The 22,913-nt window shown below is 42.9% G+C and overlaps 1 protein-coding gene across 3 annotated transcripts; it reads left to right on the top strand.

Annotated features, from left to right (window-relative positions):
* Window positions 1–923: 923 nt before the first annotated feature.
* On the top strand, window positions 924–21,496 carry LOC142470690 (olfactory receptor 11L1-like). Of its 3 annotated transcripts, XM_075577312.1 has the most exons (3): window positions 924–1,163; window positions 15,153–15,285; window positions 15,877–21,496. In XM_075577312.1, the coding sequence occupies exon 3, from the start codon at window positions 15,927–15,929 to the stop codon at window positions 16,848–16,850; it is 924 nt and encodes a 307-aa protein (XP_075433427.1). In that variant the 5' UTR covers window positions 924–1,163; window positions 15,153–15,285; window positions 15,877–15,926; the 3' UTR covers window positions 16,851–21,496. The 3 variants fall into 3 exon arrangements, with proteins under 3 accessions (XP_075433427.1, XP_075433428.1, XP_075433426.1); XM_075577313.1 differs by lacking the exon at window positions 15,153–15,285 and having other exon boundaries at window positions 15,867–21,496; XM_075577311.1 differs by having other exon boundaries at window positions 15,153–21,496.
* The last annotated feature ends 1,417 nt before the right edge of the window (window positions 21,497–22,913 follow it).

Here is a 22,913-nt window from a genome sequence, read left to right as displayed (position 1 = left end):
CACCAGAGTGCCACGGACTTCCCGGTACCAAAGTACCATGGACTTCCTAGCACCAGAGTACCATGGACTTACCACCAATATAGTATCATGGACTTCCCAGCACCATAGTATCATGGATTTTCCAGCATCAGAATACCATGGATCTGCCAGCACCGTAACCATGTATCAGTTGTGTAAAGATCACATGTTTCAGGACCCAAGCTCACAATCTATGTGTAGCAGCAGCAGCAGCAGCAGCAGCAGCAGCAGCAGCAGCAGCAGCAGCAGCAGCAGCAGCAGCAGCAGCAGCAGCAGCAGCAAGATTAAGGGAGTTGTGCAGAGGCAACACTGACACATAGATTCATAGGCAGTTCTAACCACTACATCCTAATTATACTGTAGTGCCGACGAGTATTCTAAAACAAATCTGGGGCAATCACCAACAAGACCCAGGTACATTCTGGGTACATGCTGCAACATTTCAGTGACATTTCTGCAGACAGACTAATGGCCCATCAGATTAACAGTGGGGGTCCCTGGCAGTCCCATTCAGTTTGAATGGGACTGCCAGGATCCCCTGCTGTGTTAATCAGATGGGCCATTAGTCTCTGCAGAAATGTCACTGAAATGTTGCAGCATGTAACCAGCATGTACCTGGGTCTTGTTGGTGATTGCCCCAGATTTCCCAAGGCAAGTTTTAGAATACTCATCGGCAGACCTGTATATATACCGTACACACAGTATTTTACTCTTGTTATTACTTGGTATTGGGAGTTTCCATGTTCTTATCTTGCAGCACAGAAGCTAATCCAAACAAACATATTGTGCAGCTGAAGAGCAAAGTGTGCAGCAAATGGTTAATACCCATGTGACATCTGATGTTTTGTTCTGCGTGTTATTGCACATAGGGGAATTCTCTACCCAATTGGTCCTCGTGGACTCCTCTCCAGACTGTGTATAAGTCCTGATCTCTGTGCTGTGTTACAGACGTGATCTTCACTGTGTGACTGCAATGCTTCTCACACAGACAGGACTCTAATACTGTGGCATTACCTTCCAGCTTTCCACGCTCTAGCGAGGAGGTGACACGTGCTGGACATGTGTCTTGTATCAGAATGATGTCGGCTGCCTCTGAAAACTGGTGCATTCTCTACATTTAAAAACAGGATTCGGAATAACTTGTGGTAAGTAGAAAAAGACAATTTTCCTTCTGTATAAACGAGGAGATAACTTTGTTCCCGGCTGCTAGTTTTTTTATATGTTTTTACCCCTCATTTATTTTATAGGAAAGGACCCCTGGGTTCTTGAGATACAAACTGTATATCAATCATGTTCAACCTATGCTAAACTTAGATGACAGATACTTTATCCTATATTTGTACTTACAGTATTTTGATCCAGGGAAAGGCAGAAAAAAAAACCCCAGTGAAATATCATCTATTATAGGCTAAAGCTGGTAAATTCCGAGCATTATTGAATTCCCTGCTCTTTGATTGGTTAAAATTCCGGGCATTATCCAATCAGTAATGGCACGGAATTTTGGCACCCTGCCAAGTTTTTCAGTCAATCAGCTTTCAGTTTTCATTCATAAAGAGTGAAATTTGCTCTTAGACAGGGGAGGTGATTGGACAGAAGGCACCAGCAAGGCACTGACTCCTCCCCCTCCCTGCCTCAGAGAGCTCAGCACAGGAGAGTGAGGGGAAAGGTTTATGTGTCTGTTGTGTGTTTTGTGGGTTTAAAGGGGGCCAGCAGAGTGTTTTATTAGTGTGTGTTTTCTGTTGGTGTGTGTTTTGTGGGTGTAGAGGAGGCAGCAGAGTCTTCTTGGTGTGTTTCTGCTGTGTGTGTTTTGTTGGTGCAGAGGGGAGGGGGGCTGCAATGTGTGTGTCTTCAGTGTGTGTTTTGTTGGTGGAGGAGGGGTGCGGAGTGTTTTGTTGGTGTGTGTGTCTGCAGTGTGTGGGTTTACAGGGGGCTGCAGTGGGTGTAGGGAGGGGGCTGCTGGTGTGTGTTTTGTGGATGTAGAGGTGGCAGAGTCTGTTTTGTTGATTTGTGCGTGTTTTGTAGGTGCAGAGGGGGGGGGGTGGACTGCAGTGTGTGTATTGTGGGTGGGGGAGGGGTGCAGGGGTTTTTGTGTGTGTGTGTGTATGCAGTGTGTGTTTTGTGGATGTAGAGCTGGCAGAGTCTGTTGGTTTGCGTGAGTCTGCAGTGTGTGTTTTGTGGATGTAGAGGGGGGCTGCCAATTGTGTGTCATCAGTGTGTGTGTTTTGTTTGGTGGAGGAGGGGTGCAGAGTGTTTTTTGTGTGTGTGTGTGTGTGTGTGTCTGCAGTGTGTGGGTTTACATGGGCTCTGCAGTGGGTGAAGAGGGGGGCTTCGGTGTGTGTTTTATGGATGTAGAGGGGGCAGCAGTCTGCTTTGTTGTGTGTGTGTGTGTGTGTGTGTGTGTGTGTGTGTGTGTGTGTGTGTGTGTGTGTGTGTGTGTGTGTGTGTGTGTGTGTGTAGATGGTGGAGGAGGGCTGCAGAGTGTGTTTTGGTGTGTGTGTGTGTGTGTGTGTGTGTGTATGTGTGTGTGTCTGCAGTGTGTTTCTGTGTTTGTGAGTGTAGAGGGGGTGCTGCTGTGTGTGTTTTGTGAGTGTAGAGGGTGGAGGAGGGCTGCATTATGTTTTGTGGGTGTAGAGGAGAGGGGCTGCACAGTGTGTAGGGGGGACTGCAGAGTGTGTTTGTGTATATAGAGGGAGGGTTGCAGTGTGTGCGTGTGAGTGTGTGTGTTTGTGTGTGTGTGTGTGTATAGAGGGGGCTGCGTGTATGTACAATTTCCTTTTAATAAACTTGCAGTAAAAGCAAAAGAATGCAGACGATCATGCTGATAAATATCAATATGACTACAAAAATGTATCTTTTTTATGAAAAATTTAAAAAAAATAAGTGTTTATCGGTTTAGCAGGTGTGTGGTGTGGTGTGCTGTGCTATTGTGTGTGTATGTAGCAGCAGTTTGTGTGTGTGTAGAGCTGCTGTGTTGTATGTAGAGCTGCTGTGTCGTATGTAGAGCTGCTGTATTGTGTGTAGAGCTGCTGTGTGTTTAGAGGTGCTGTGATGTGTTTTGAGCTGCTTTGTTGTGTGTTGAGCTGCTGTGTGTGTGTGTAGAGCTGCAATGTGTGTGTGTGTCAGCAGCAGTGTTTATCGGTGTAGCAGCAGCAGTGTGTGTGAGGTGTGCTGTGCTGTTGTGTTGTATGTGTGTTTAGCAGCAGCAGAGTTTGTGTGTAGCCGCAGTTTGTGTGTGTGTGTGTGTGTGTGTGGTGTGCTGTTGTATTGTATGTGTGTTTAGCAGCAGCAGCAGCAGCAGAGTGTGTGTGTGTGTGTGTGTGTGTGTGTGTGTGTGTGTGTGTGTGTGTGTGTGTGTGTGTGTGTGTGTGTGTGTGTGTGTGTGTGTGTGTGTGTGTGTGTGTGTGTGTGTGTGTGTGTGTACACAGAGAGGGCGGCAGTGTGTGGATATAGATAGCTGCAGTATAAGCGTATATACAGGTGGTTTAATGTATTTACCATTTTATTTTAATAACAAAATCTATATAACTATACAAAAGTGTCTATTATTTATGAAAAAAGCCTACATTCCGCCTATAATAGTAATAATCCCCTCAGAACAGGGCATTATTGGCCAGTAATGCCCTGTTCTTCTGGGATTATTACTTATCTCATAAGGGAAAAAATAAATTCCTTCCTGAATCCATATATTGGATTAACATCCTTCCCAAGTTTAGTTATTTGGTATATCCCTGTATACCTTTCCTTTCTAAAAAGATGTCCAACCTTTTTTGAACATATCTATTATACCTGCAATCACAGTCTCCATGATTTTAACTACCCTTACTGTAAAGAACCCTTTCCTTTGTTGCTGGTGAAATCTCCTTTCCTCCAATCTCAAAGTATGACCCTGTGTCATTTGTACTACCCTTGGGATGAATAGTTATTTTGAAAGCTTCTTGTATTGTCCCCAAATATATATTTGTATATAGTTATCATATCCCCTCCTAGATGCCTATTTTCTAATGCAGCTTGTCCGGGATGGGAAGGGAGCGAAGATAGCAGGGATACACCATGAAAAATAAAAAATAAATGCATACAATAGTGTAATAAGTTCTTTTCAATCTAGATAAAACATGTATGTCTTGGCTCTATAGCAATGCCTACTTACAGCAGGTCAAAAGGTAAAAAGCATTGATCTACACAGCAGGTAGAAAGGTGTCAGGATCTTCAGGAACAACAGCCCAGGTTTACAGCATAAGAAATCAGCACCTCAGCTCAGACGTCAGTAGATGTGAGTGGATCAGAGACATGCAAAAGAAAGGCAGACCATAGTGTCGATCGTGCATAAAATTTATATAAACAAACAACAAATTTTAGGAATTGTACTCACATTGTGTACATAATCATAGTTCACATAAGGCTTTACTTGAGGGAAATGGAGTGCTGGTTCAGTGTGGAGCAGCTCACCGGGGATCTTCTCCTTAGACTCACAACAGACCGGGTGGGAGATGGCGTCTGACGTCACATCCGCTGTTGGGGTGACGGCATCCGGTCTTGGAGGCAAACGGTGGGGGAACTCAGCAACTCTGAAGCCTTCAGTAGAAAGAGCAGCTGCAGCAATGAAAGTGGCTCTACGCGTTTCGTCGTACTAGACAACTTCCTCAGGAGCAATGAGGAAGTTGTCTAGTACGACGAAACGCGTAGAGCCACTTTCATTGCTGCAGCTGCTCTTTCTACTGAAGGCTTCAGAGTTGCTGAGTTCCCCCACCGTTTGCCTCCAAGACCGGATGCCGTCACCCCAACAGCGGATGTGACGTCAGACGCCATCTCCCACCCGGTCTGTTGTGAGTCTAAGGAGAAGATCCCCGGTGAGCTGCTCCACACTGAACCAGCACTCCATTTCCCTCAAGTAAAGCCTTATGTGAACTATGATTATGTACACAATGTGAGTACAATTCCTAAAATTTGTTGTTTGTTTATATAAATTTTATGCACGATCGACACTATGGTCTGCCTTTCTTTTGAATGTCTCTGATCCACTCACATCTACTGACGTCTGAGCTGAGGTGCTGATTTCTTATGCTGTAAACCTGGGCTGTTGTTCCTGAAGATCCTGACACCTTTCTACCTGCTGTGTAGATCAATGCTTTTTACCTTTTGACCTGCTGTAAGTAGGCATTGCTATAGAGCCAAGACATACATGTTTTATCCAGATTGAAAAGAACTTATTACACTATTGTATGCATTTATTTTTTCTTTTTCATGGTGTATCCCTGCTATCTTCGCTCCCTTCCCATCCCGGACAAGCTACTATTGAAAGGAATCTGTACACATTCCTGGAAGGTTGAGAATTTGATCAGTGATCACCTTGACACATTTTATTTTGAATTTTAATTTTGTGCACTATTTTATCACAGATTGGGTGTGGTTAGCGCCGGTAACAAATCACTTTAAGTTCACTTATTTTCTAATGCAAACAACTATAATTTAGCTAGCCTCTCTTCTCTGCACTTTATTACGTTCCAAAATATATTTTCTAAGGAGTGGTGACAACATTATACTCCATATTCAAGGTGTGGTCTTACTAATGCTTTATAAAGGGTCATAATTATGTTTACTTCTCTTCCATCTATTTTTGTTTAATTCAAGATAAGATCTTGTTTGCCTTTGCAGCTCCTGCATGACATTGAGCACTATTGCTAAGCCTGCTGTCTACAAGCACTCCTAAATCCTTCTCCATCAAGGATTCTCCTAATTTATCCTCATTTCATTTTCAAATTGCCTGTTTATTCTTGTTTCCCAAATGAATAATCTTACATTTATATGTATTCAATATCATCTGCCATTTACCTAACCAAGTTTCAAATCTCTCCAAGTCCTTCTTGAGGCAAATGACTTCCGGCTGTGATTCTACTACCTTACACAATTTAGGGGCCTATGCAGTAAATCTCGATAGACATTACAGTATAGACAGGGTTTTGAACTCGCCATGTTTTTGCCGAGTTGCTCTCACGGTATGCAGAAAGGCTCGAATATCAGTGAGAGCAACATTTCTAAACATGGCGAGTTGCTGGCGATGATAGGACCTGCCTGCCGATAAGGGCTCACCTGGCGAGATCTATCTTTCACGTCCGGGGACCCTCTGCTTCTTGAGATACAGGCCCCGTTATTGGGTGCCGGTATCTCATATGCATGGAAATGTCCCGATCACTTGACTGGGGGATTGAAATACTGCACAGGGATACTGGCACCCCATAACGGGGCCTGTCTCTCGAGAAGCAGGGGTCCCCGGACCTGAAACCAATGTGGTTCAGCTCCAAAGACCCCCTGCTCATCTATGGGGCATCGGACGCCAGTGTCGCCGCCATTTTTAAAGGGTCCGTGTGACGTTACTGGGTGATTAAAAATATCTTGTCCTCTAACTCCGGGAGCAGGGGGTCCCCGATGCTGAAATAAAAGCAGTTCAGCTCAGGAGACCCCCTGCTACCGCACAATATTATTAACAATTACATTCAAGCAGCTTCATTACTTTAGCGGCTAACCGCTAAGGCAATGAAGGGGTTAAATACCCGTGCCAGGCTTATTGAGGGTAGCAGGGGTGGTGGAAGGTGGTATTTGGCCCTTGGAGGGTGTTTAGGCCTTGCGATGGGGTTGCGGGTGGACTTAACCCTTTCATTACCTTAGCGGTTAATACCGCTAAGGTAATGAAGGGGTTAACCCCTCCCACTACCCACCCGGTAGACCTAAACACCCATCCTTGGGGCTAATACCCCCTTCACCAACCCCTAGAAGACCCAAGAAAGTGACAAATTGGATTACAAATTTACAGAAGAAGAAAAAGAAAGAAGATAAAGATTTGGGATTTTTTTTTTTTTTACCTGGTTCCTGTTCGTGGATTGGTTCGAGAGCATGTGGTGTCCCCGGGATTCGGAGGATGAAGACATCTAAAAGTAAGTAAAAATATGGAATGTATGTTATTTTTCTTTTACAGGTATTTGATTATTATTTATTGTGATTAAATTATTTTTGGATGCTCATTCATTGCCACTGTATTTATGTATGTCTCTATGGATATAAATACATACATACTCACATACAGGGACAATCAATGGTTGTTTTTACAAATGCTTTTTTTAAATGTATTTTAAGTGTAATTTGCTTGTTTGTTTAGAAAAGTTTGTGCAATTTTTTTATTTTTTTTATTTAGTAAGATGTGTTTTTTAGTGGTGTTTTAAATAGTTTTTGCCAAGTATGGGCAACTCTGGGATAGGTAGGAATATTATTCCCACTACAGAGATTGGCTGCAGAGGTTACAGATAGGGATTTTTTCTGTATAAGAATCCCTGCAGCTGATCGGGAGTGAAATTCATCATGCAGTGAAAGATTAATCTAAGCTGGATTTTAAATTTTATAACATTGTAACCCAAGTCAAGAGTTTGTTAGAACTAAGGAATCCAGAACCAATTCTACGGCGGTATAATGAAGAAGGCAGCTTCGGAGGAGAAACATTGGTTGCGAGCAGCGCCACTGTCCAAAGACTGCTTTCGGCTCTGTTTGCGCACAACTCCCACTCCTGGGAAATTGTGCCTAAAGACTCTATTTTAAAGATTTCATTCCGGGAATAGAAGATTTCATTTTACCCCATCCCAGTAAGTGTATTTCAAGTGTTCTTTGTAAACTGTGTGTGTTCATTCTGTAAATAAATCACAATTTATTTTACCGCTTCGCTTTGCTCAATCAAAGGATCCGGGTATTAAGGTGTTAAAAGTGCTGTTCTCCCGTGAAAGGCATTTTTCTCATGGGAACCAACCGTGGACCCCATTGGGGGATTCCCCTAATTTGGTGTTTAGGGTGGTGACTGCCAGCTCTGAGGAGGCTGTTGGTGGCAGTGGATTTACGGTGTAGGGACGTAACTAGGGCTCTCTGGGGTGAGGGTACATATACGGCAGCACAGGGGTTAAATTTCCCTATGTCTGCCATGACTACCATCTGCTATAAATTGCGCATGCTTACAACGTGCACTCACCTTTGAGAAAGCGTGAACCCGCGCGAAACGTGCGTCAGGTGATCACACGGCGTGACGTCACCCTACAGGACGTACGCTATTGACATGCGTTCCAGCGTTCCGGCGATTCCAGCTGCTCGAGCTATACCTCTGCTGCCCTGCTGTTGTAGTCTCCTGCTCTCCCCACTCCTCTGGGCGGCATTATGTACCTGCCGATACATCTGACATTGAGCTAAGTGTACTGCTTCCTAGCTTTTCGTGCAGACATTATGCTGCGCTGCCCTGAGAGGGGGTACTTATGAATTTAAGAGTCTCTATGTTTGCAAGTGTTACACCATGCGGTTGCTACATGTTGTGACCTTTGTGTATATATATGTGTGGAGCGGTAGTGCATTGACTTTAACTGCTGCACCATAGGTGGGTACTTATGGGTACTTCTTGTGTGTTACGAAACGCGTTGGAGTGTGTTTCAGCTAATTTCTTAACTATATTTTATTATCTTTTATCCACCCCTCCCTGTCCCTTGTTATCAGTCATCCCTGCCTGATTCATCCTGTGCCTCCCTGGATGCCGTGCGGCGCTTTGCGCTAATACTGTGGACACTGTAGACATTGCCTTGGGCTCTGCACTGAAAGAGCAACCAGTGACGTCATCAGCGGGCGTCCCACGAGGCGTAACGGCGTGCTGTCGGCGTGTAGCAGTGGAAGGCAGCAGCAGAGACGACTGCACTTGTTCTTGGGACTTTTGTGCATATCCACACTGCGGATTTAACATCTCAGCATCCAGGAACGGAGTGAGTGCCCTCCACGGATCCAGAGGGCCCCCCTACCTGGTCGGATGATCGTTGGTCTCCGGTTCCTCTCCTGATAGTGGATGAAGCCTGACGAGTCCAGCTGTTCCCCTGTGTGGTAACCCCACTTATCAAATGCTTGATTTTATACACTTTGATGTACGCAGAACTTATTATCTTCTAGTAAAATTAACTTTTTAAACTGTATTTCACTATGTGCGTTGTGCGCCTTGTCTTTTCTCTGTTTCTCTAGTCCCAGGGGTGTCGAGCCACCCCCCAAGAAAGGCTGCAGATGCACTATTTGTGCACTTACACCAACAAGGTCATCACTATTGTTTATTACACTTTGTATTCACAATTGTGCATTTTATCATTATATCACGTTATTAGTTGCGCACTATCACTCTTCTTAGTACTTGCATCTGCATGCTTGCCAGCCTCTGTGGTGGACTTAGGATCTCGGTCCTTAAACCACTTTCTCAATTCAGGTGAGCACAGGGTTCAAAATTGCTCCAAAAGCCATTCAAAGCTTTCAACTTCCAGCCCTCCAATCCACTGCTTGCACAAAGATGTCAGACGCCACACCAGCTCAGAATAACTGCTGGGACCATTGTGCTGAAGGGCTCTGAACTTTAGCCTATGGATTTCAGGGGTGATGTTGAAACTGTGCAGCAATACAGCTTTGATAGTCTCGTAATCTTGGTCAAGGTGCTGTGGAAGATCTGCGATTACATTAATGGCTCTTTCATTCAGGGTGGGTGTAAGATATGTGTCACGGGAGACCAGGTTTCTTAACACATTTTTATAACCGGGATCATTGATTGAGCAAAACAAGATGGTAAAATAAATGTTTATTTATTTCTTATTGCAGACAAACACACAATGTTACAAAATACAAGTTCAACACACTTACTGGGAATGGGGCTAAAAATAAATCCGTTTCCGGAACGAAATTCCTTCAGATGACCTTTTAAGAGCATTTTCCCATGACCGGTAGTTACTCGCAAAAGTCCTGGAACTGATCTCGGTATGCAATGCCGACCGCGACCACTACGTTATAAAAAGTAGGACTTAGACACTTTTCTGCCTTAAAAAAATTTGAAGCCGGCTCGTGTCTATTCAGTTCTGAGCATCTTTGAATTTGCCGCTGTTGGTTTGGCGCTTGGAATCTGCCCTCCTGATTAGCTGCAAGTATTCTTATGGGTTTCTGACTTCCATTACAAGACCTCTACAGGTCTCAGAGCGTGGCAATTTCCCCGCTAGCCAATCACCAATTTGCTGGGTTGTAAAGCCGGGAGGGAATCTTTTTTCAGTCTGCCAAAGGGGCATGCACCAACCTGGCACCTCTGCCTCTTTGTATACTGAGCCCACCCGCTGTCCAGGCTCCACAGAGTCTGGGGTTGGGCAAATGGTCGCCAGATAGCCTTGTGTTAGTCCAGGACGTGGATACTGAGGTATAACTGTAGTACTCCTCCTGTTCTAACACCTTGGTATCCCTGAGGCTTTCAAGTACAGATTCCACACAGACAGAGAGGCACCAAGCTTGGTCACCATCTGGGTGTCATGGGAGACCAAGTCTTATTAACACATTAATACCGGGATTCTGGATTGAGCACAACAAGGAGGGTAAAATAAATTGTAATTTATTTCCTTTTAAGACAAACACACAATTCTTCACAATGACACTTAATATACACTTATTGGGATGGGGAAACTAAATATAATGTCCACGGAACGAATAACTCGAAAACAAAGTCTCTAGGCACCACTGCATGGGAGCGGGATGGTGTGCAAATAGAGCCGTGCGACATTCTTTGGCTAGGGGTGCGGAATGCAGCCCCTGTAACTCCGCCGAAGGAAAACTTTTTGTTAAGTCCTTACAGGATTCGTTCGGGAATCCTTAGCTCAAATGAATTCTAGAAGAGGGGTGCAATTCTTTGTTACGATGTTTTAACCCCTCACACTCCAGAACTCCGCTGACACTGGAACAGACCTTGCTTGACACTTAAGATGTTTCTTAGCTGAATCTAAGACCGGGCTGCAGGCATTCTTATAGGCTTAAGACTCCTATCCTTAACCTGTACAGCCAATCCCCCTGGGGGAATAACTTTTCTCGCCTATCCCAGACTTGCCAGTAGCTCAAAAACCTGGCAGAGGTGGCTTTCCGGTCTGCTAAGAGCATGCGCTAACTTGGCACCTATGCTGCTTAGCATACGGGACCCAACTTCTTACCTGGCGACAGTAAGTCTGGGTGTCGGCTACCATTTGATAATAGCCCATACTTCACACCGGTACAGGGTACTTTACTGTATCCCGCCCGCCCTAACACTTTAGGGTCTCTGAGGCTTTCAACACCGGACTTCTCTAGACATTGGGGCACCAGCGCAGCAGGGTGCCCTTTGAAGTATGGAGTTGGAAATCCCTCAGCTCATTTATCCCAAACATATGCGCATGTTAATGTTTTAACTGCCAGGCTGATAGGGTAAGGGTTCCTGTCTTTATATTTTAAAATACCTAAAACAAGGTTTATTTGTATATGTGATTTCTATATGAGGGGGTGGTATTAAAACAACATGTATGTGTATGACCAGTCCTTAGCTATCTGTATTTCAAAAATTAGAGTGCTACAGTAGCTCCCTCCTAACGCAAGTTAGCCCCTTAATTGAATAGGCTCTGTGATGTGGTTTGCGGTTTGATTTATAATCGTTCTGCGATCAGAAGCCGGCATACAATGTAGCACTGCTTGTCGGGATCAATAACCGCAGAAGCACTTCAATTGACCTTCATTGGTTAACGAGACCTCAGGATGCATTTTTGCACTCCGCCACTTCAACTAGACCGCAAGCCACTTCTCCACTTGAGTTTGTGGTTAAGGCTTTCCCGGAGGGTTTGCGGTTTAGGAAGTAATTCAGGGCTTCAATGTTGCCGCTCACCATAGGCACGCTTATTCAATTAACTCTTTGTACAGCCCTAGGAGCCACCCTTGCTTAGCGGGCACATTCTACACATACAGTATATATTAACAGGACTGCAGCTAGGTTCTGAGCTGCAGAACTGACACTCCATTTCCACAGTATGACCCAGGGGACATCACACGTGATAAACAGGGAAAACATGGCATTAATTTCAACATAACATTATGTTGACCTTAATCCCCAACAGGGTTTAGGGGCAACCAGCCGGGCATAATACCTTTATTATTGGTCTGGTTACCTCTTCACCGTCACACTGAGCTGGCCGGAATCCCGGACTTAGAAAATCCCTCAGTTCATATGCAGGTTAACAAAATATATATACCTATTAAACTATACCCAGTTAATATAATATATTGTATTTGGTGTGCTAAAAGTTATGCGTCCTTATTCTGGTGCCAGGGATGGAGTGAGTGTACAAATATCCTACATTCACTAGCCTCATTCTTGGTACCCATGAGAAAAATACTTTTAAACTTTTAAACACTGTAAAACCTGCTCAGCTTTATAACCTAGCTGGAGCAGCCCCTGAACCCCTACACTAGGTTCAGGGTACCTGGGTATACATCTGGGTATCTCCGCTATGCTGATGAACCCCTGTTATACTAGGGAAACCTTGTATAGCCACAGATATAGTTTAACCCCCTCATACCCATTTACCTTGTCTGGAAGATGCTGCAGCAGGGATCCTGGCGGTGAGTCGCAATAATGCTTTCAGAGTTAGAGTTTGGCGGAGTAATGTGCTTGTCTGTATCCGAGAATCTCACTCGATTCCCAGATACAACTTTTGGGATATCCCATAACTTTGTAACCCCGATATATAGCCACATTCTGTAAAGACTTCCTCTGACAAACCCACCCTGAAACTTACAGCCTAGAAATCTCCAGATCAGCACCCCAGTAAAGGCAAAAGACACATACATTTTTAATGTTGCAAAATTGATATACAGTTGCAGTTATACATTTTCGACATCTGGGTCCCAGAGCTGACACTCTAAGACCCTAACACATGGGTCAGGGTTAACCAAGTGGGCTTGACCATTATTGATGAGCCTAGTTAAACCCTTCACTGTCACACCTCCCCTACACAAATGCCAGGCTGTGTTACAACTGCCTCGTCCGGCGGTTTAACTGGCCTGTCCCGTCTTGAGGATATTGGTTCACTGGGACTGTCCTGGTGTGATAGTCCTTCTGCATTGCAATGCTCACTGCCTTTTTTGTGCTTGATGGTAAAGTCAAATTCTTGCAGGGAAGACACCAGCGAAGAAGGTTGCCATTTTCCCCAGGCACCTTCTGCAACCAACACAAGGGGTTGTGATCAGTGATCACCGTGAATGTCCTGCCATACAAATTGGGCAGCAGATTCCTCAGAACCCATACAATGGCCAAACATTCTTTTTCAATGGTGGCATAAGCCACTTCCCTGGGCAATAACGTTCTGCTCAGGTTCACCGCAGGATGCTCTCCCCCCTCCGCCCCCACTTGACTGAGTTCAGCACCGATACTGTAATCAGAGGCATCAGTCTGCACCAAAAATATTTTTGAATAGTCAGGGGCTGCAAGGATGTGTGCGCTTCCTAGCGCTGTCTTGAGTGCCTGAAACGATGTTTCACAAGCAGAAGTCCAGGCTACCAGAACTAGGAGTCACTTCTGTGTCAAGTCAGTCAAGGGTTTAGCCACGGCGCTGTACTGTGGGACAAACTTCCTATACTAGCCAGCGGTGCCTAAAAAAGCCATAACCTGCTTCTTGGGTTTGGGGACTGGCTACTGCACTATAGCCTCAACCTTAGCTTGTTCAGGTTTGAGGTGCCCTCCGCCCACCCTGTGCCCTAGATACATAACTTCTGGCATACATACTAAACACTTGGTGGGTTTCAATGTGAGCCCTGCCTCCCTAATTCTTTTCAGCACCACTGCTACATGAACTAGGTGATTGTCCCACGTCCCGCTAAACACTGCGATGTCATCCAGGTATGCCCTTGTGAAACCCTGCATCCCTTCCAGTAACCTATTGACCAGGCATTGGAAGGTAGCCGGGGCATTCTTCATCCCAAATGGCATCCATAGAAATTTATAGAGGCCACTTGGAGTAATGAATGCTGACTTCTCCCTAGCCTCCTGGGTCAGAGGGATCTGCCAATACACCTTGCTAAGGTCCATGGTTGTCCGATACTTTTCCCCTGCGAGCTCATCTAATAGCTCATCCATGCGGGGCATGGGATAAGCATCTGACACCGTCCCTGCATTGAGCTGCCGGCAGTCCACACAGAAGTGGGTGGTCCTGTCCTTCTTAGATACTAGGACTACCGGACAAGCTCAAGGGCTCTGGGAAAGTAAAATTACCCCTAGGGCCTGCATCTCCTCTACCTCCCTCTCTATTCTGCCCTTCACCTCTGCTGATACTCGATAGGCATGCTTGGTGAGCACTGGCTGATCTGTGATATGTGTTTTGCCCAGCTGGTCCGTGAACAGAACCCTATACTGATCTAGCATAGCTCTCACCTCTACACTCTGCCGCTCTCTGAGCTCGGACCCTATCTCAACCTGCTCTACGGTGCCCCCCTTCCTAGTCTCCCCTAGGAGGTCAGCAGAGCATTACTCGGGTCCCGTATCCCCAATCGGTGGGCTACAGATAGTCAGCACTGATGCCACACTCAGTGCAAAATACTCCTTTAACATGTTGATGTGATACGTCCTAGTTCTTCCTGTCTCACCATCTAACTGTACAATATAGTTGTACTCATTCATCTTTCTGAGAACCGTGTATGGTCCAGACCAGGCAGCCATTAATTTGTTCTGCCGAGTGGGCTTTAGAACAAGTACCTGCTGTCCTAGGTTGAATGATCTGCTACGGGCATTTTGATCATACCAAGCTTTCTGCTTGGTCTTAGCCTCCTTGGGGTTAGTAAACTTAGGGCAAAAGTGGGGACAGGGAGGGTGGAGGAGGCAGAGGAAAGGTAGCCCTACAGGTGGGTTCTGCTATCAGGGGAAATAACAGAAATATACCAGAGAAAAGAATCCCCTATCATGAGAGCACTCCAAAAAGTAGCTAAACCTTAATAGGGGACCAAGTGGTATACATATGATATATAGCCAGGGTAAAAACTCAACGGAAACGGTGAAGTATGATAAGGATTTAAAAACGTAACTTTATTGTGAGAAGTACTCAATAATATAAAATGGATCGCAAACCTAACTAACAGAACATTAGTGCCTAATAAACTTAGCGAATTTATAAAGGGTGTGTAGCTTCACAGGTGCTCCTATAGAGTATGTGTCACATGGGTCGGGTAAGTGCAAGGTAGACTTTTCTTTAATGCGTCTAAAATCAGATACAGTGTAAGTGCTTGTATGCAATAGAACATAAGTCTCTATATATCTGTCTTAGTGGTGAGACAACCTGTTCAGAGTATGTTCACAGCACCCCAAGATCTTTTGGGGGTTATAAACTTCTGCGTGGATTGGATAGAGGAGCAGTCTGTTTGCATAGTGTCTCTCTAGTTCAATTCTTTGGACTACTGGTGAGTAATGTACACCGCTATCTATTAGCCCATGGACATAACTGTGCAGTATATTTAATCAGGTAATGACTAATTGAGTGTCTTAGCAGCCCTCAGTTAGGTTATTCCTGCAGACAGGTATTTAAAAGCCGTCCCTGTTGGTGTATCACTGCGTGACAGGACAGAGGGGCAGTCTGTTTATGACTGGCTCAATGTCTCTCTAGTTCCAGAAGTTAATCAGCAGCTGTACAGACCTTAGGTAAGTAATATTCACGTATTTATATATCTGCCAGAAAACGCAAGTGCCCAATATATATTAGACAGGAGAGCAGTCTGTTAGCACCATCCATGGTTTACACAATCCGCAGACGGATTTTAAGAATCCAATCCATGGATTGGATTATTAAAATCAGTCAGTGGGTTGTGGAATCTGCTTAGTGTCTGGCGATATTTTTTTGCAAAATTGATTCATTTTGAGCCCTTTGAGACCTCGGTGAAAATTTTTGCAAAAAAAAGTATTTGGAGGGAAAAAAAACTTTAAATGTTGCTAATACATTTTGGACAGTTTAGCACACCTCTAATTTTCCTTTTTCTCTCTTGAGTTTAATGCAGGACGTGAGACCGACTAAGTTCTGTGAATTCTTTGATACTAACATTGAGACATGCAGAAGGGAAACCAGATGAATTTCACAGAGTTCCTGCTTCTGGGGTTTGAGAAACGTCACAACCTGAACATTATTCTATTCTTTATTTTTTTGCATGTCTACATCATGACATTGAGTGGAAATATCTTGATCATTGCTCTGGTCTCCTCAAGTCATCACCTGTCCTCTCCAATGTACTTCTTTCTCAAACATCTCTCCTTATGTGATATATTGCTGACCACAAATATCGCCCCTAATATGTTACAGGTCATACTGAAGGATGGTAGCACTATATCTTTCACTAGTTGCATCACCCAATTGTACTTCTTTGCTGTCTCAGAAACTGCAGAGTGTCTTCTTCTGACAGTGATGTCCTATGACCGATATTTGGCCATCTGTAACCCATTATATTACACCTCTATTATGGACCTCAAGCTTCGTCTACACCTGGTTGTCTGGTCCTGGTTCATTAGCTTCATGATATCACTAATTACAGTTATTCTGATAGATACATTGCAGTTCTGTAATTCAAATGTAATTGACCATTTTTTCTGTGATCTTGCTCCAATCCTGGAACTTTCTTGCTCAGACAGCTCCTTTGTGGAAAGCACCGTTTTTGTGCTATCAACTCCGGTAATTCTCCTACCATTTGTGTTCATTACTGCAACCTACATTTATATCATCCTCGCCATCCTCAGAATTCACTCTTCCACTGGGAGACAAAAAGCCTTTTCTACATGCAGCTCCCACCTAACATTGGTTTCCATATTCTATGGAACCTTGATCTCCCTATATATGACACCATCTAGAGGACACTCATTAAAAGTTAACAAAGCCCTATCCCTGCTCTACACTGTGGTGACCCCATTGCTCAACCCAATAATATACAGCCTGAGGAATCAGGAGATCAGGTCAGCTTTTAGGAAAGTTATGTTATTTTGACACTATTCCACCCGAGGATAATCAATGGCAGAAACTTTGAAATTGATTCTCATATGATCCACTTATTTTGTCCATTTACACATTATTGAAGGTTAACTTCTGAATTCGCCCCTTACAACCCATTGATATGTCTATTCTGAACAGTACATCCACTACCTACACTTCTGCCATTACCTCCTTTCCTCTTTAATTATTGTCTACACTGCTTTATGTTCATGTCTGTAGTTAAATATTTGCACCTTTAAGTTCTTTGTTTTCGTACTTTTGGTTAATACACCCCATCATTCCTAATTTAAGTTGTGTTTAGTAGTTATATATATATATATATATATATACTGTATATTGTATATACAATATTATTGATCATATTTGATTTGTGAAATATGGTTTCAGAATTGACCATTTAAATATACATACAATACAATTATCTAATGCCAGTTTGTCATCACTATCATCCACAAACGGTTGTTCATATTGAAATTTCCCAGTCTCCTTATTGTGGATTCTGACGTACTATGTCGATTCCAATAAATTTAAGAATCATTGCATTGCCTCCATGTTGTTCATTGATATGTCTTGAGATAGGAGTATAGATTTTATTTCTAATTGTGTCAATGTGCTCAAGGATTGTCCTAGTATTTTAACGATATGTATTCCCCACATACCGTTTTCCACAAATGTAGGTTGATAGGTATATAACACCTGTCATGACACAATTAATGAAATATCTAATGGTATAGTTCCTATCCTCAGGTGGTCTTTACAAAGGCAAGGAACCTGAAAGACAACATAGCTCCAAGTGCACTGAGAAAAAGTGTGTGTAATAATAGTACAACATGGTTACCTGGAAAACCAAAGGGATTGTTTAAATGCGATAAATGTAAGGCCTGCAGATTTGGGGTTGAGAAATCGGAGACCTTTATTTCTACTAATACTAATGACATTATTAAAATGAAGGGATTCGTCAACTGTAAAAGCACATATGTAGTGTATCTCTTGACTTGTCTCTGTAATTATCAGTATGTAGGAAGAACTATCCGCCCATTAAGGGTTAGAATCTTGGAACACATATGTACAGTAATATTACAATTGGGCTTGAAACGCATAATGTGTCTCTTCATTTTAAAAAGTGTCACAATTCAGATCCCTCTGGACTGAAGTATATGGGGATTGAACAAACATCAGCCCACTGGAGGGGTGGAAATAGAATTCAGTCTCTATCAAGGAGAGAATCCTCCTGGATTCATAGGTTAAGAACGCTACAGCCAAGAGGCTTAAATGTCGAATTTGACATACTGTAAATGCGTTCCTGACCTAATTTTTGGGATGTACCTTTACTCTTTAATAATTCCGGAAATATGTCATTTAACCTTGACTCTTTTATATTCTATGTAATTAATTATTATATTTTTATTTTTAGACTATTACGCCTTGGATTCATCAACAGCTAAAATGTAGCAAGGGTTAATTTGTTTTTGTTTGTAATCCATTCCTGTTTGGCATCATTGCATGTATAATATATTATATTCACTGATGTTAAAGCATGAATGGTTAAATAAATGTATATGGTATTTTATTTAAATTATGCCTTTCATGTTTTTTGCTATGTCTTTTTCATTGTATAAGTACTGTAATATTTCTATATGGCATCATGTCTGTTACAGTGATAGCCATTTATATATTAATATATGTGTGTAGTGGAAGTATAAACCACATCTTTTTATATGATATAATTGTTTACAATAGTACAAGGGTACTTTGTTATTGTACTGTACTAAATGACGTCATTAGTGGCGTTCTGCTATCTTAACCCATTACCTTGTGTTGCTTAAATCTCAGGGGCTTGCATTTGGGGGTTCGTTTTTGTTTGTGCTCAATAAAGTTTGATGCATTGAAGAGTCCAACCACAAGATGGTGGACTGATAGACCTACTATAGGAGAATGGTTGGCAAATACTGCACCGACACACTTTATTCGAGCAAATACCCGGTATGTACCTGGCAGATACCTGGAATGCGCCACTCCTCACCTCTGACAAGCCCCGTTGCATTTGCCTTCCCAGCCTGGGTTCATGCCTGGCTGATGGGCGGCTGATCTGTTAAATGATAATGATTAGGATTTAATAGGCTGCAATGCTTCGCGTGTCTACCAGATGGCATAAATTCATGAATTGTAATGCAGTATATATATATATACTGTGCAGTATTGCAGCCAGTGGGAATAAAATGCTTCAATCCCTGCTTGGAAAATAACTCAATGCACTCGGGCAGAAAACAGTCACAAACCTCAATACACCCGGGTATACCCGAATTCGTGGGACTAGCCAAGCTCGAATAAAGTGTGTCGCCAGTGTATGCTATGGAGCTTTACAGAGCATTGACAGGCATGAATATGCAAATGTTTCCATGACGACGCGTCACATGATGCTTCACGTGACGTGATGACGTCATGATGCCCTGCAAATTTTGAAAATTAATGCGGGGACACTATTTAAGGGAGGGATACAGAGAGGGATGTTAGATTATCCCCTGAGGAAGACTTTACAGTGGAAACACGTGTTGGGTGATATCAGTGACCACTAAAGGAGCCCTTGTTGATGACATCTAGAGTGGAGGATAACTTTAATCAGCCCAGTACTTGCTGTGACGGCCGTGGAGCAGATGCTGTTGCTGTGAATATTTTGTCTGACCCTATGACCCAGTGTGGTCTGAATGCTCTCAAACAAAGGCACTTATGTAAGTGGAATACTTTGTGTTTTTAACATTAAAAACAATATTATACTATTTTGCTTTTCCCCTCTTTTGTATATGGAATTTCCCCCTCTCTATGTGGATCTAGAGTACCTGTCTGGAGAAATAAGTTGGTAACTTTGAATAACCACAACGCTTTCATTTCACGTTAAACACGTGAGTGCAAATTTTATAGAACTTTCAGCATTGAAGCTAATTTGCTGAAGTAGACAATATTGCACTATTTTGTGTTTTTACTTTCTTTTACATGTCCTGGTGTGATTTGCGCACCTGTTTCTCCTTCGTTTGCTGATTGAATTTTGTTTTAATTCTACGTCAGGAGCTGCACTCATTAAGGATAGTAAATCATCTGTGTTACCTTTGATCTGTTGTGATATTATTTGCGCTTGATTTTCCTTTTCACATGACACAATTAATGAAATATCTAATGGTATAGTTCCTTTCAGCATTCCAGCTGGGGAAAATTTAAGATGGTATAATATAAGGACATGCCCTACATCTGTGACATCTAAAGTTGTCTACTATTTTGCTTGAACTCAGCCATGTGGTTTTAGTGTCAGCCTCAAAATTGCTATACTGTATACCAGGTCATCATTCTCAAGTCGGATACTGTATGCCAGTTGTTCTGGATAATGTTAGACCATTGATTGTTAAACATCGCTTTGAACCAGACCATTTTTGAATCTGCGTTTGAAGGTTTTTTAGTGACCAATAGTTCATCTTTTGTAGTGTATTTAGCCCTTTTGTAGGCTGTTGTTACACTGTTTTTGCTGTAGCCTTTTCCTACAAAACCGAGATTTTATTAAGGCAGCTTGTGCCTCAAATTCAGGGTGTGAAACAGTTATTTTTCGCTCTTAGGAACTGATCAAGGTAAGAGGCTATTTGTTGCCGTCTTGTTATGATACATGCTTGTGAATGTATTACCATCTGTCCCTTGGTATATTCTTAGATATAGGAAAACGGTGTCTTGGAGGTAAATCTTATATGTCACCTTAAGGTTGATGTTTTTATCAATTGTGTTTATAAAATCAAGAAGAGGTTTTTGTGTCCCCTTCCACAGGATCAGAATATCATCAATATACCTCACCAATAATTCAATGTGTGAGGTATATATTGCCATGTCATCAGTGCATACAATGCATTCCTACCACCAACCTAGAAAAAGATTTGGTGTACCGTCTGTGGGGGCGCAAGTTGTTCCCATGGATGTACATCTGGTCTGATAGAAGTGTTTTTCATGGAACCAGAAATAATTGCTACTAAGAACAAAATTGAGGAGGTCTATAACAAACACATCATTCTTTCTAAATTGTTGACACGTAGCCACTTAGCTCTCAGAAAGTAGATTGTGGCTTCCAAACCTATCTGATGTAGTATACTGGTGTATCACATCAGTTAGTGATGCAGAGAGCCCCTTCTGTGCACACCCGCTATGGAGCAAACGTCACGTGTGGGTTACGTCAGACGCACACAACATATGTTTCACCAATCTGATTTATCTGGGTGGGATCCTCTTGCAGCCTGAGGAGTGTTTTATTCCCTCAGGTTTCTATGGAGACTGATAAACGCTTAATGTTGATAGGTCTGGAGAGGGCTGATATAATTAATGGGCTGTTCTTTAATGTCTGCAGTTCAGTACATTATACACAGCACAAACCAGGTAATTAGTCTAGTCTATGCTAAAGTGTGTGTGATTCTTTGTTGCTGAGTATCCTCATGCTATTGAGATATTGGTTCAAGAATCAACATAGAGTGTAAACATGTGCAAGACACTTGTTAAATACATTCTGAAGATCCCCTATTATCAATCAGAGAGTAGCTAATACTCCGTTATATTCAGGAAGGAAACAATGTAATGTCTGCAGAAAAATAAAAACACTAATCGAAGGGAGAGTATAGGAAATCCAAATTTAACCCATTAGGAGTCAGGGTGTTCATGGTGTAAATCCACCGTGATTCCTTTTTTAATAGTTAACTGCCCCAGTCACTCTCTCACCCTTTTATTATGGGGTACAATATGTGGTCAATGCCCTGGAAATGTAACCCATCAACATTTTCTATAGGTCTTTCACGGACATGTCTGGAATACGGGGGTGTTCAAACTGTTCTTCACAGAGCCGATATGGTCAAGAGTATGCCTGCGAAATTGGCAGCTCATCTTGCCCACATGTTTTGTGCAAGTCATCAAGTAAATAACCCTCATAGTTTTAAAGTTAATAAAGCTGCACATTGGATAGGTATGGGTTCTATTACAATTGCTATTCTCAAATTGTTTACTAGGTGTAATGTACTTGCATGCTTTACAGCTCCCACATTCTAGGTGCCCACTATTCACTGGGGGAGTCAATTTCCTGGAGGTCAGACAATGGGATTTTGGAAATGACTGTGGCCCAAGAAATCCTTCTGAATTTTAGAGCATCTGTTTTACATCGTTGGACTTGGCTTTAAGACCTCTCTAAATTTATTCTCATCTAAGAGGTTGTGCCAGTGTCTAATGAAGATGTTCTTAACGTCTGTCGACTAGGAGCTGTTGGACCCAATAAACCTAATTGTCTCTCTTTGTCCTGTAAGAGAGTTTCTCTTGGGCTTTCCTTGCATTTTGATATGCCTGTTTAATGTTACTTTGGCTATAGCCCCAATGTGTAAACTTTTTTCTCATCAGGGAAAAAACACTTGTGTGATTCTCAAAAAACATATGGCAGGACACTTCCGGTGACGTCACCGTGGATGGCTGACTAGGAAGAGAGCTCCCGGCACCCTCCTATGAAATCCAACAGAAAGAGCAAAACCCCTTACAAAAAAATACCCAGAAAAGCTGCCAACCCAACACCTGAAGCTGAGGGAATGGAAGGGAAGCAAAAGAGAGCTCAAAATCCTGTAACGAAGTTCTTCCCCCCCACGCAGAGACAGCCAGAGCCGAGTTCCGATATCCAACATGGCGATGAGGAGCCCGAGCACGCCACAGGGAGCGCATTGCAGGGTCGCTTTGAACTCGAGCAACAAGGGCTAAATAAGGACTTTTGTTCTTACCATCCCTGTATTTATTTTTCCATTTGTGTTCATCATTTTAACATATGTTTATATCTCACTAACCATTCTCAGGATCCCCTCCACCACTGGGAAACAGAAAGCCTTCTCCACCTGCAGCTCTCATCTAGAAGTTGTGTGCATGTATTATGGGACACTAATTGCCAAGTACATGGTTCCATCCAGAGGACAATTACAGAACTTAAGCATGGTCCTTTCTCTGATGCACACAGTAGTGACTCCATTATTCAATCCTATAATATATAGCCTGAGAAATCGGGAGATC

This window comes from Ascaphus truei, chromosome 20 (genome assembly GCF_040206685.1).
Source record: "Ascaphus truei isolate aAscTru1 chromosome 20, aAscTru1.hap1, whole genome shotgun sequence".
Taxonomy (NCBI): Eukaryota; Metazoa; Chordata; class Amphibia; order Anura; family Ascaphidae; genus Ascaphus; species Ascaphus truei.
Note: the sequence above shows the minus strand (reverse complement) of the source record. Positions and strands in the feature narration are given on the sequence as shown.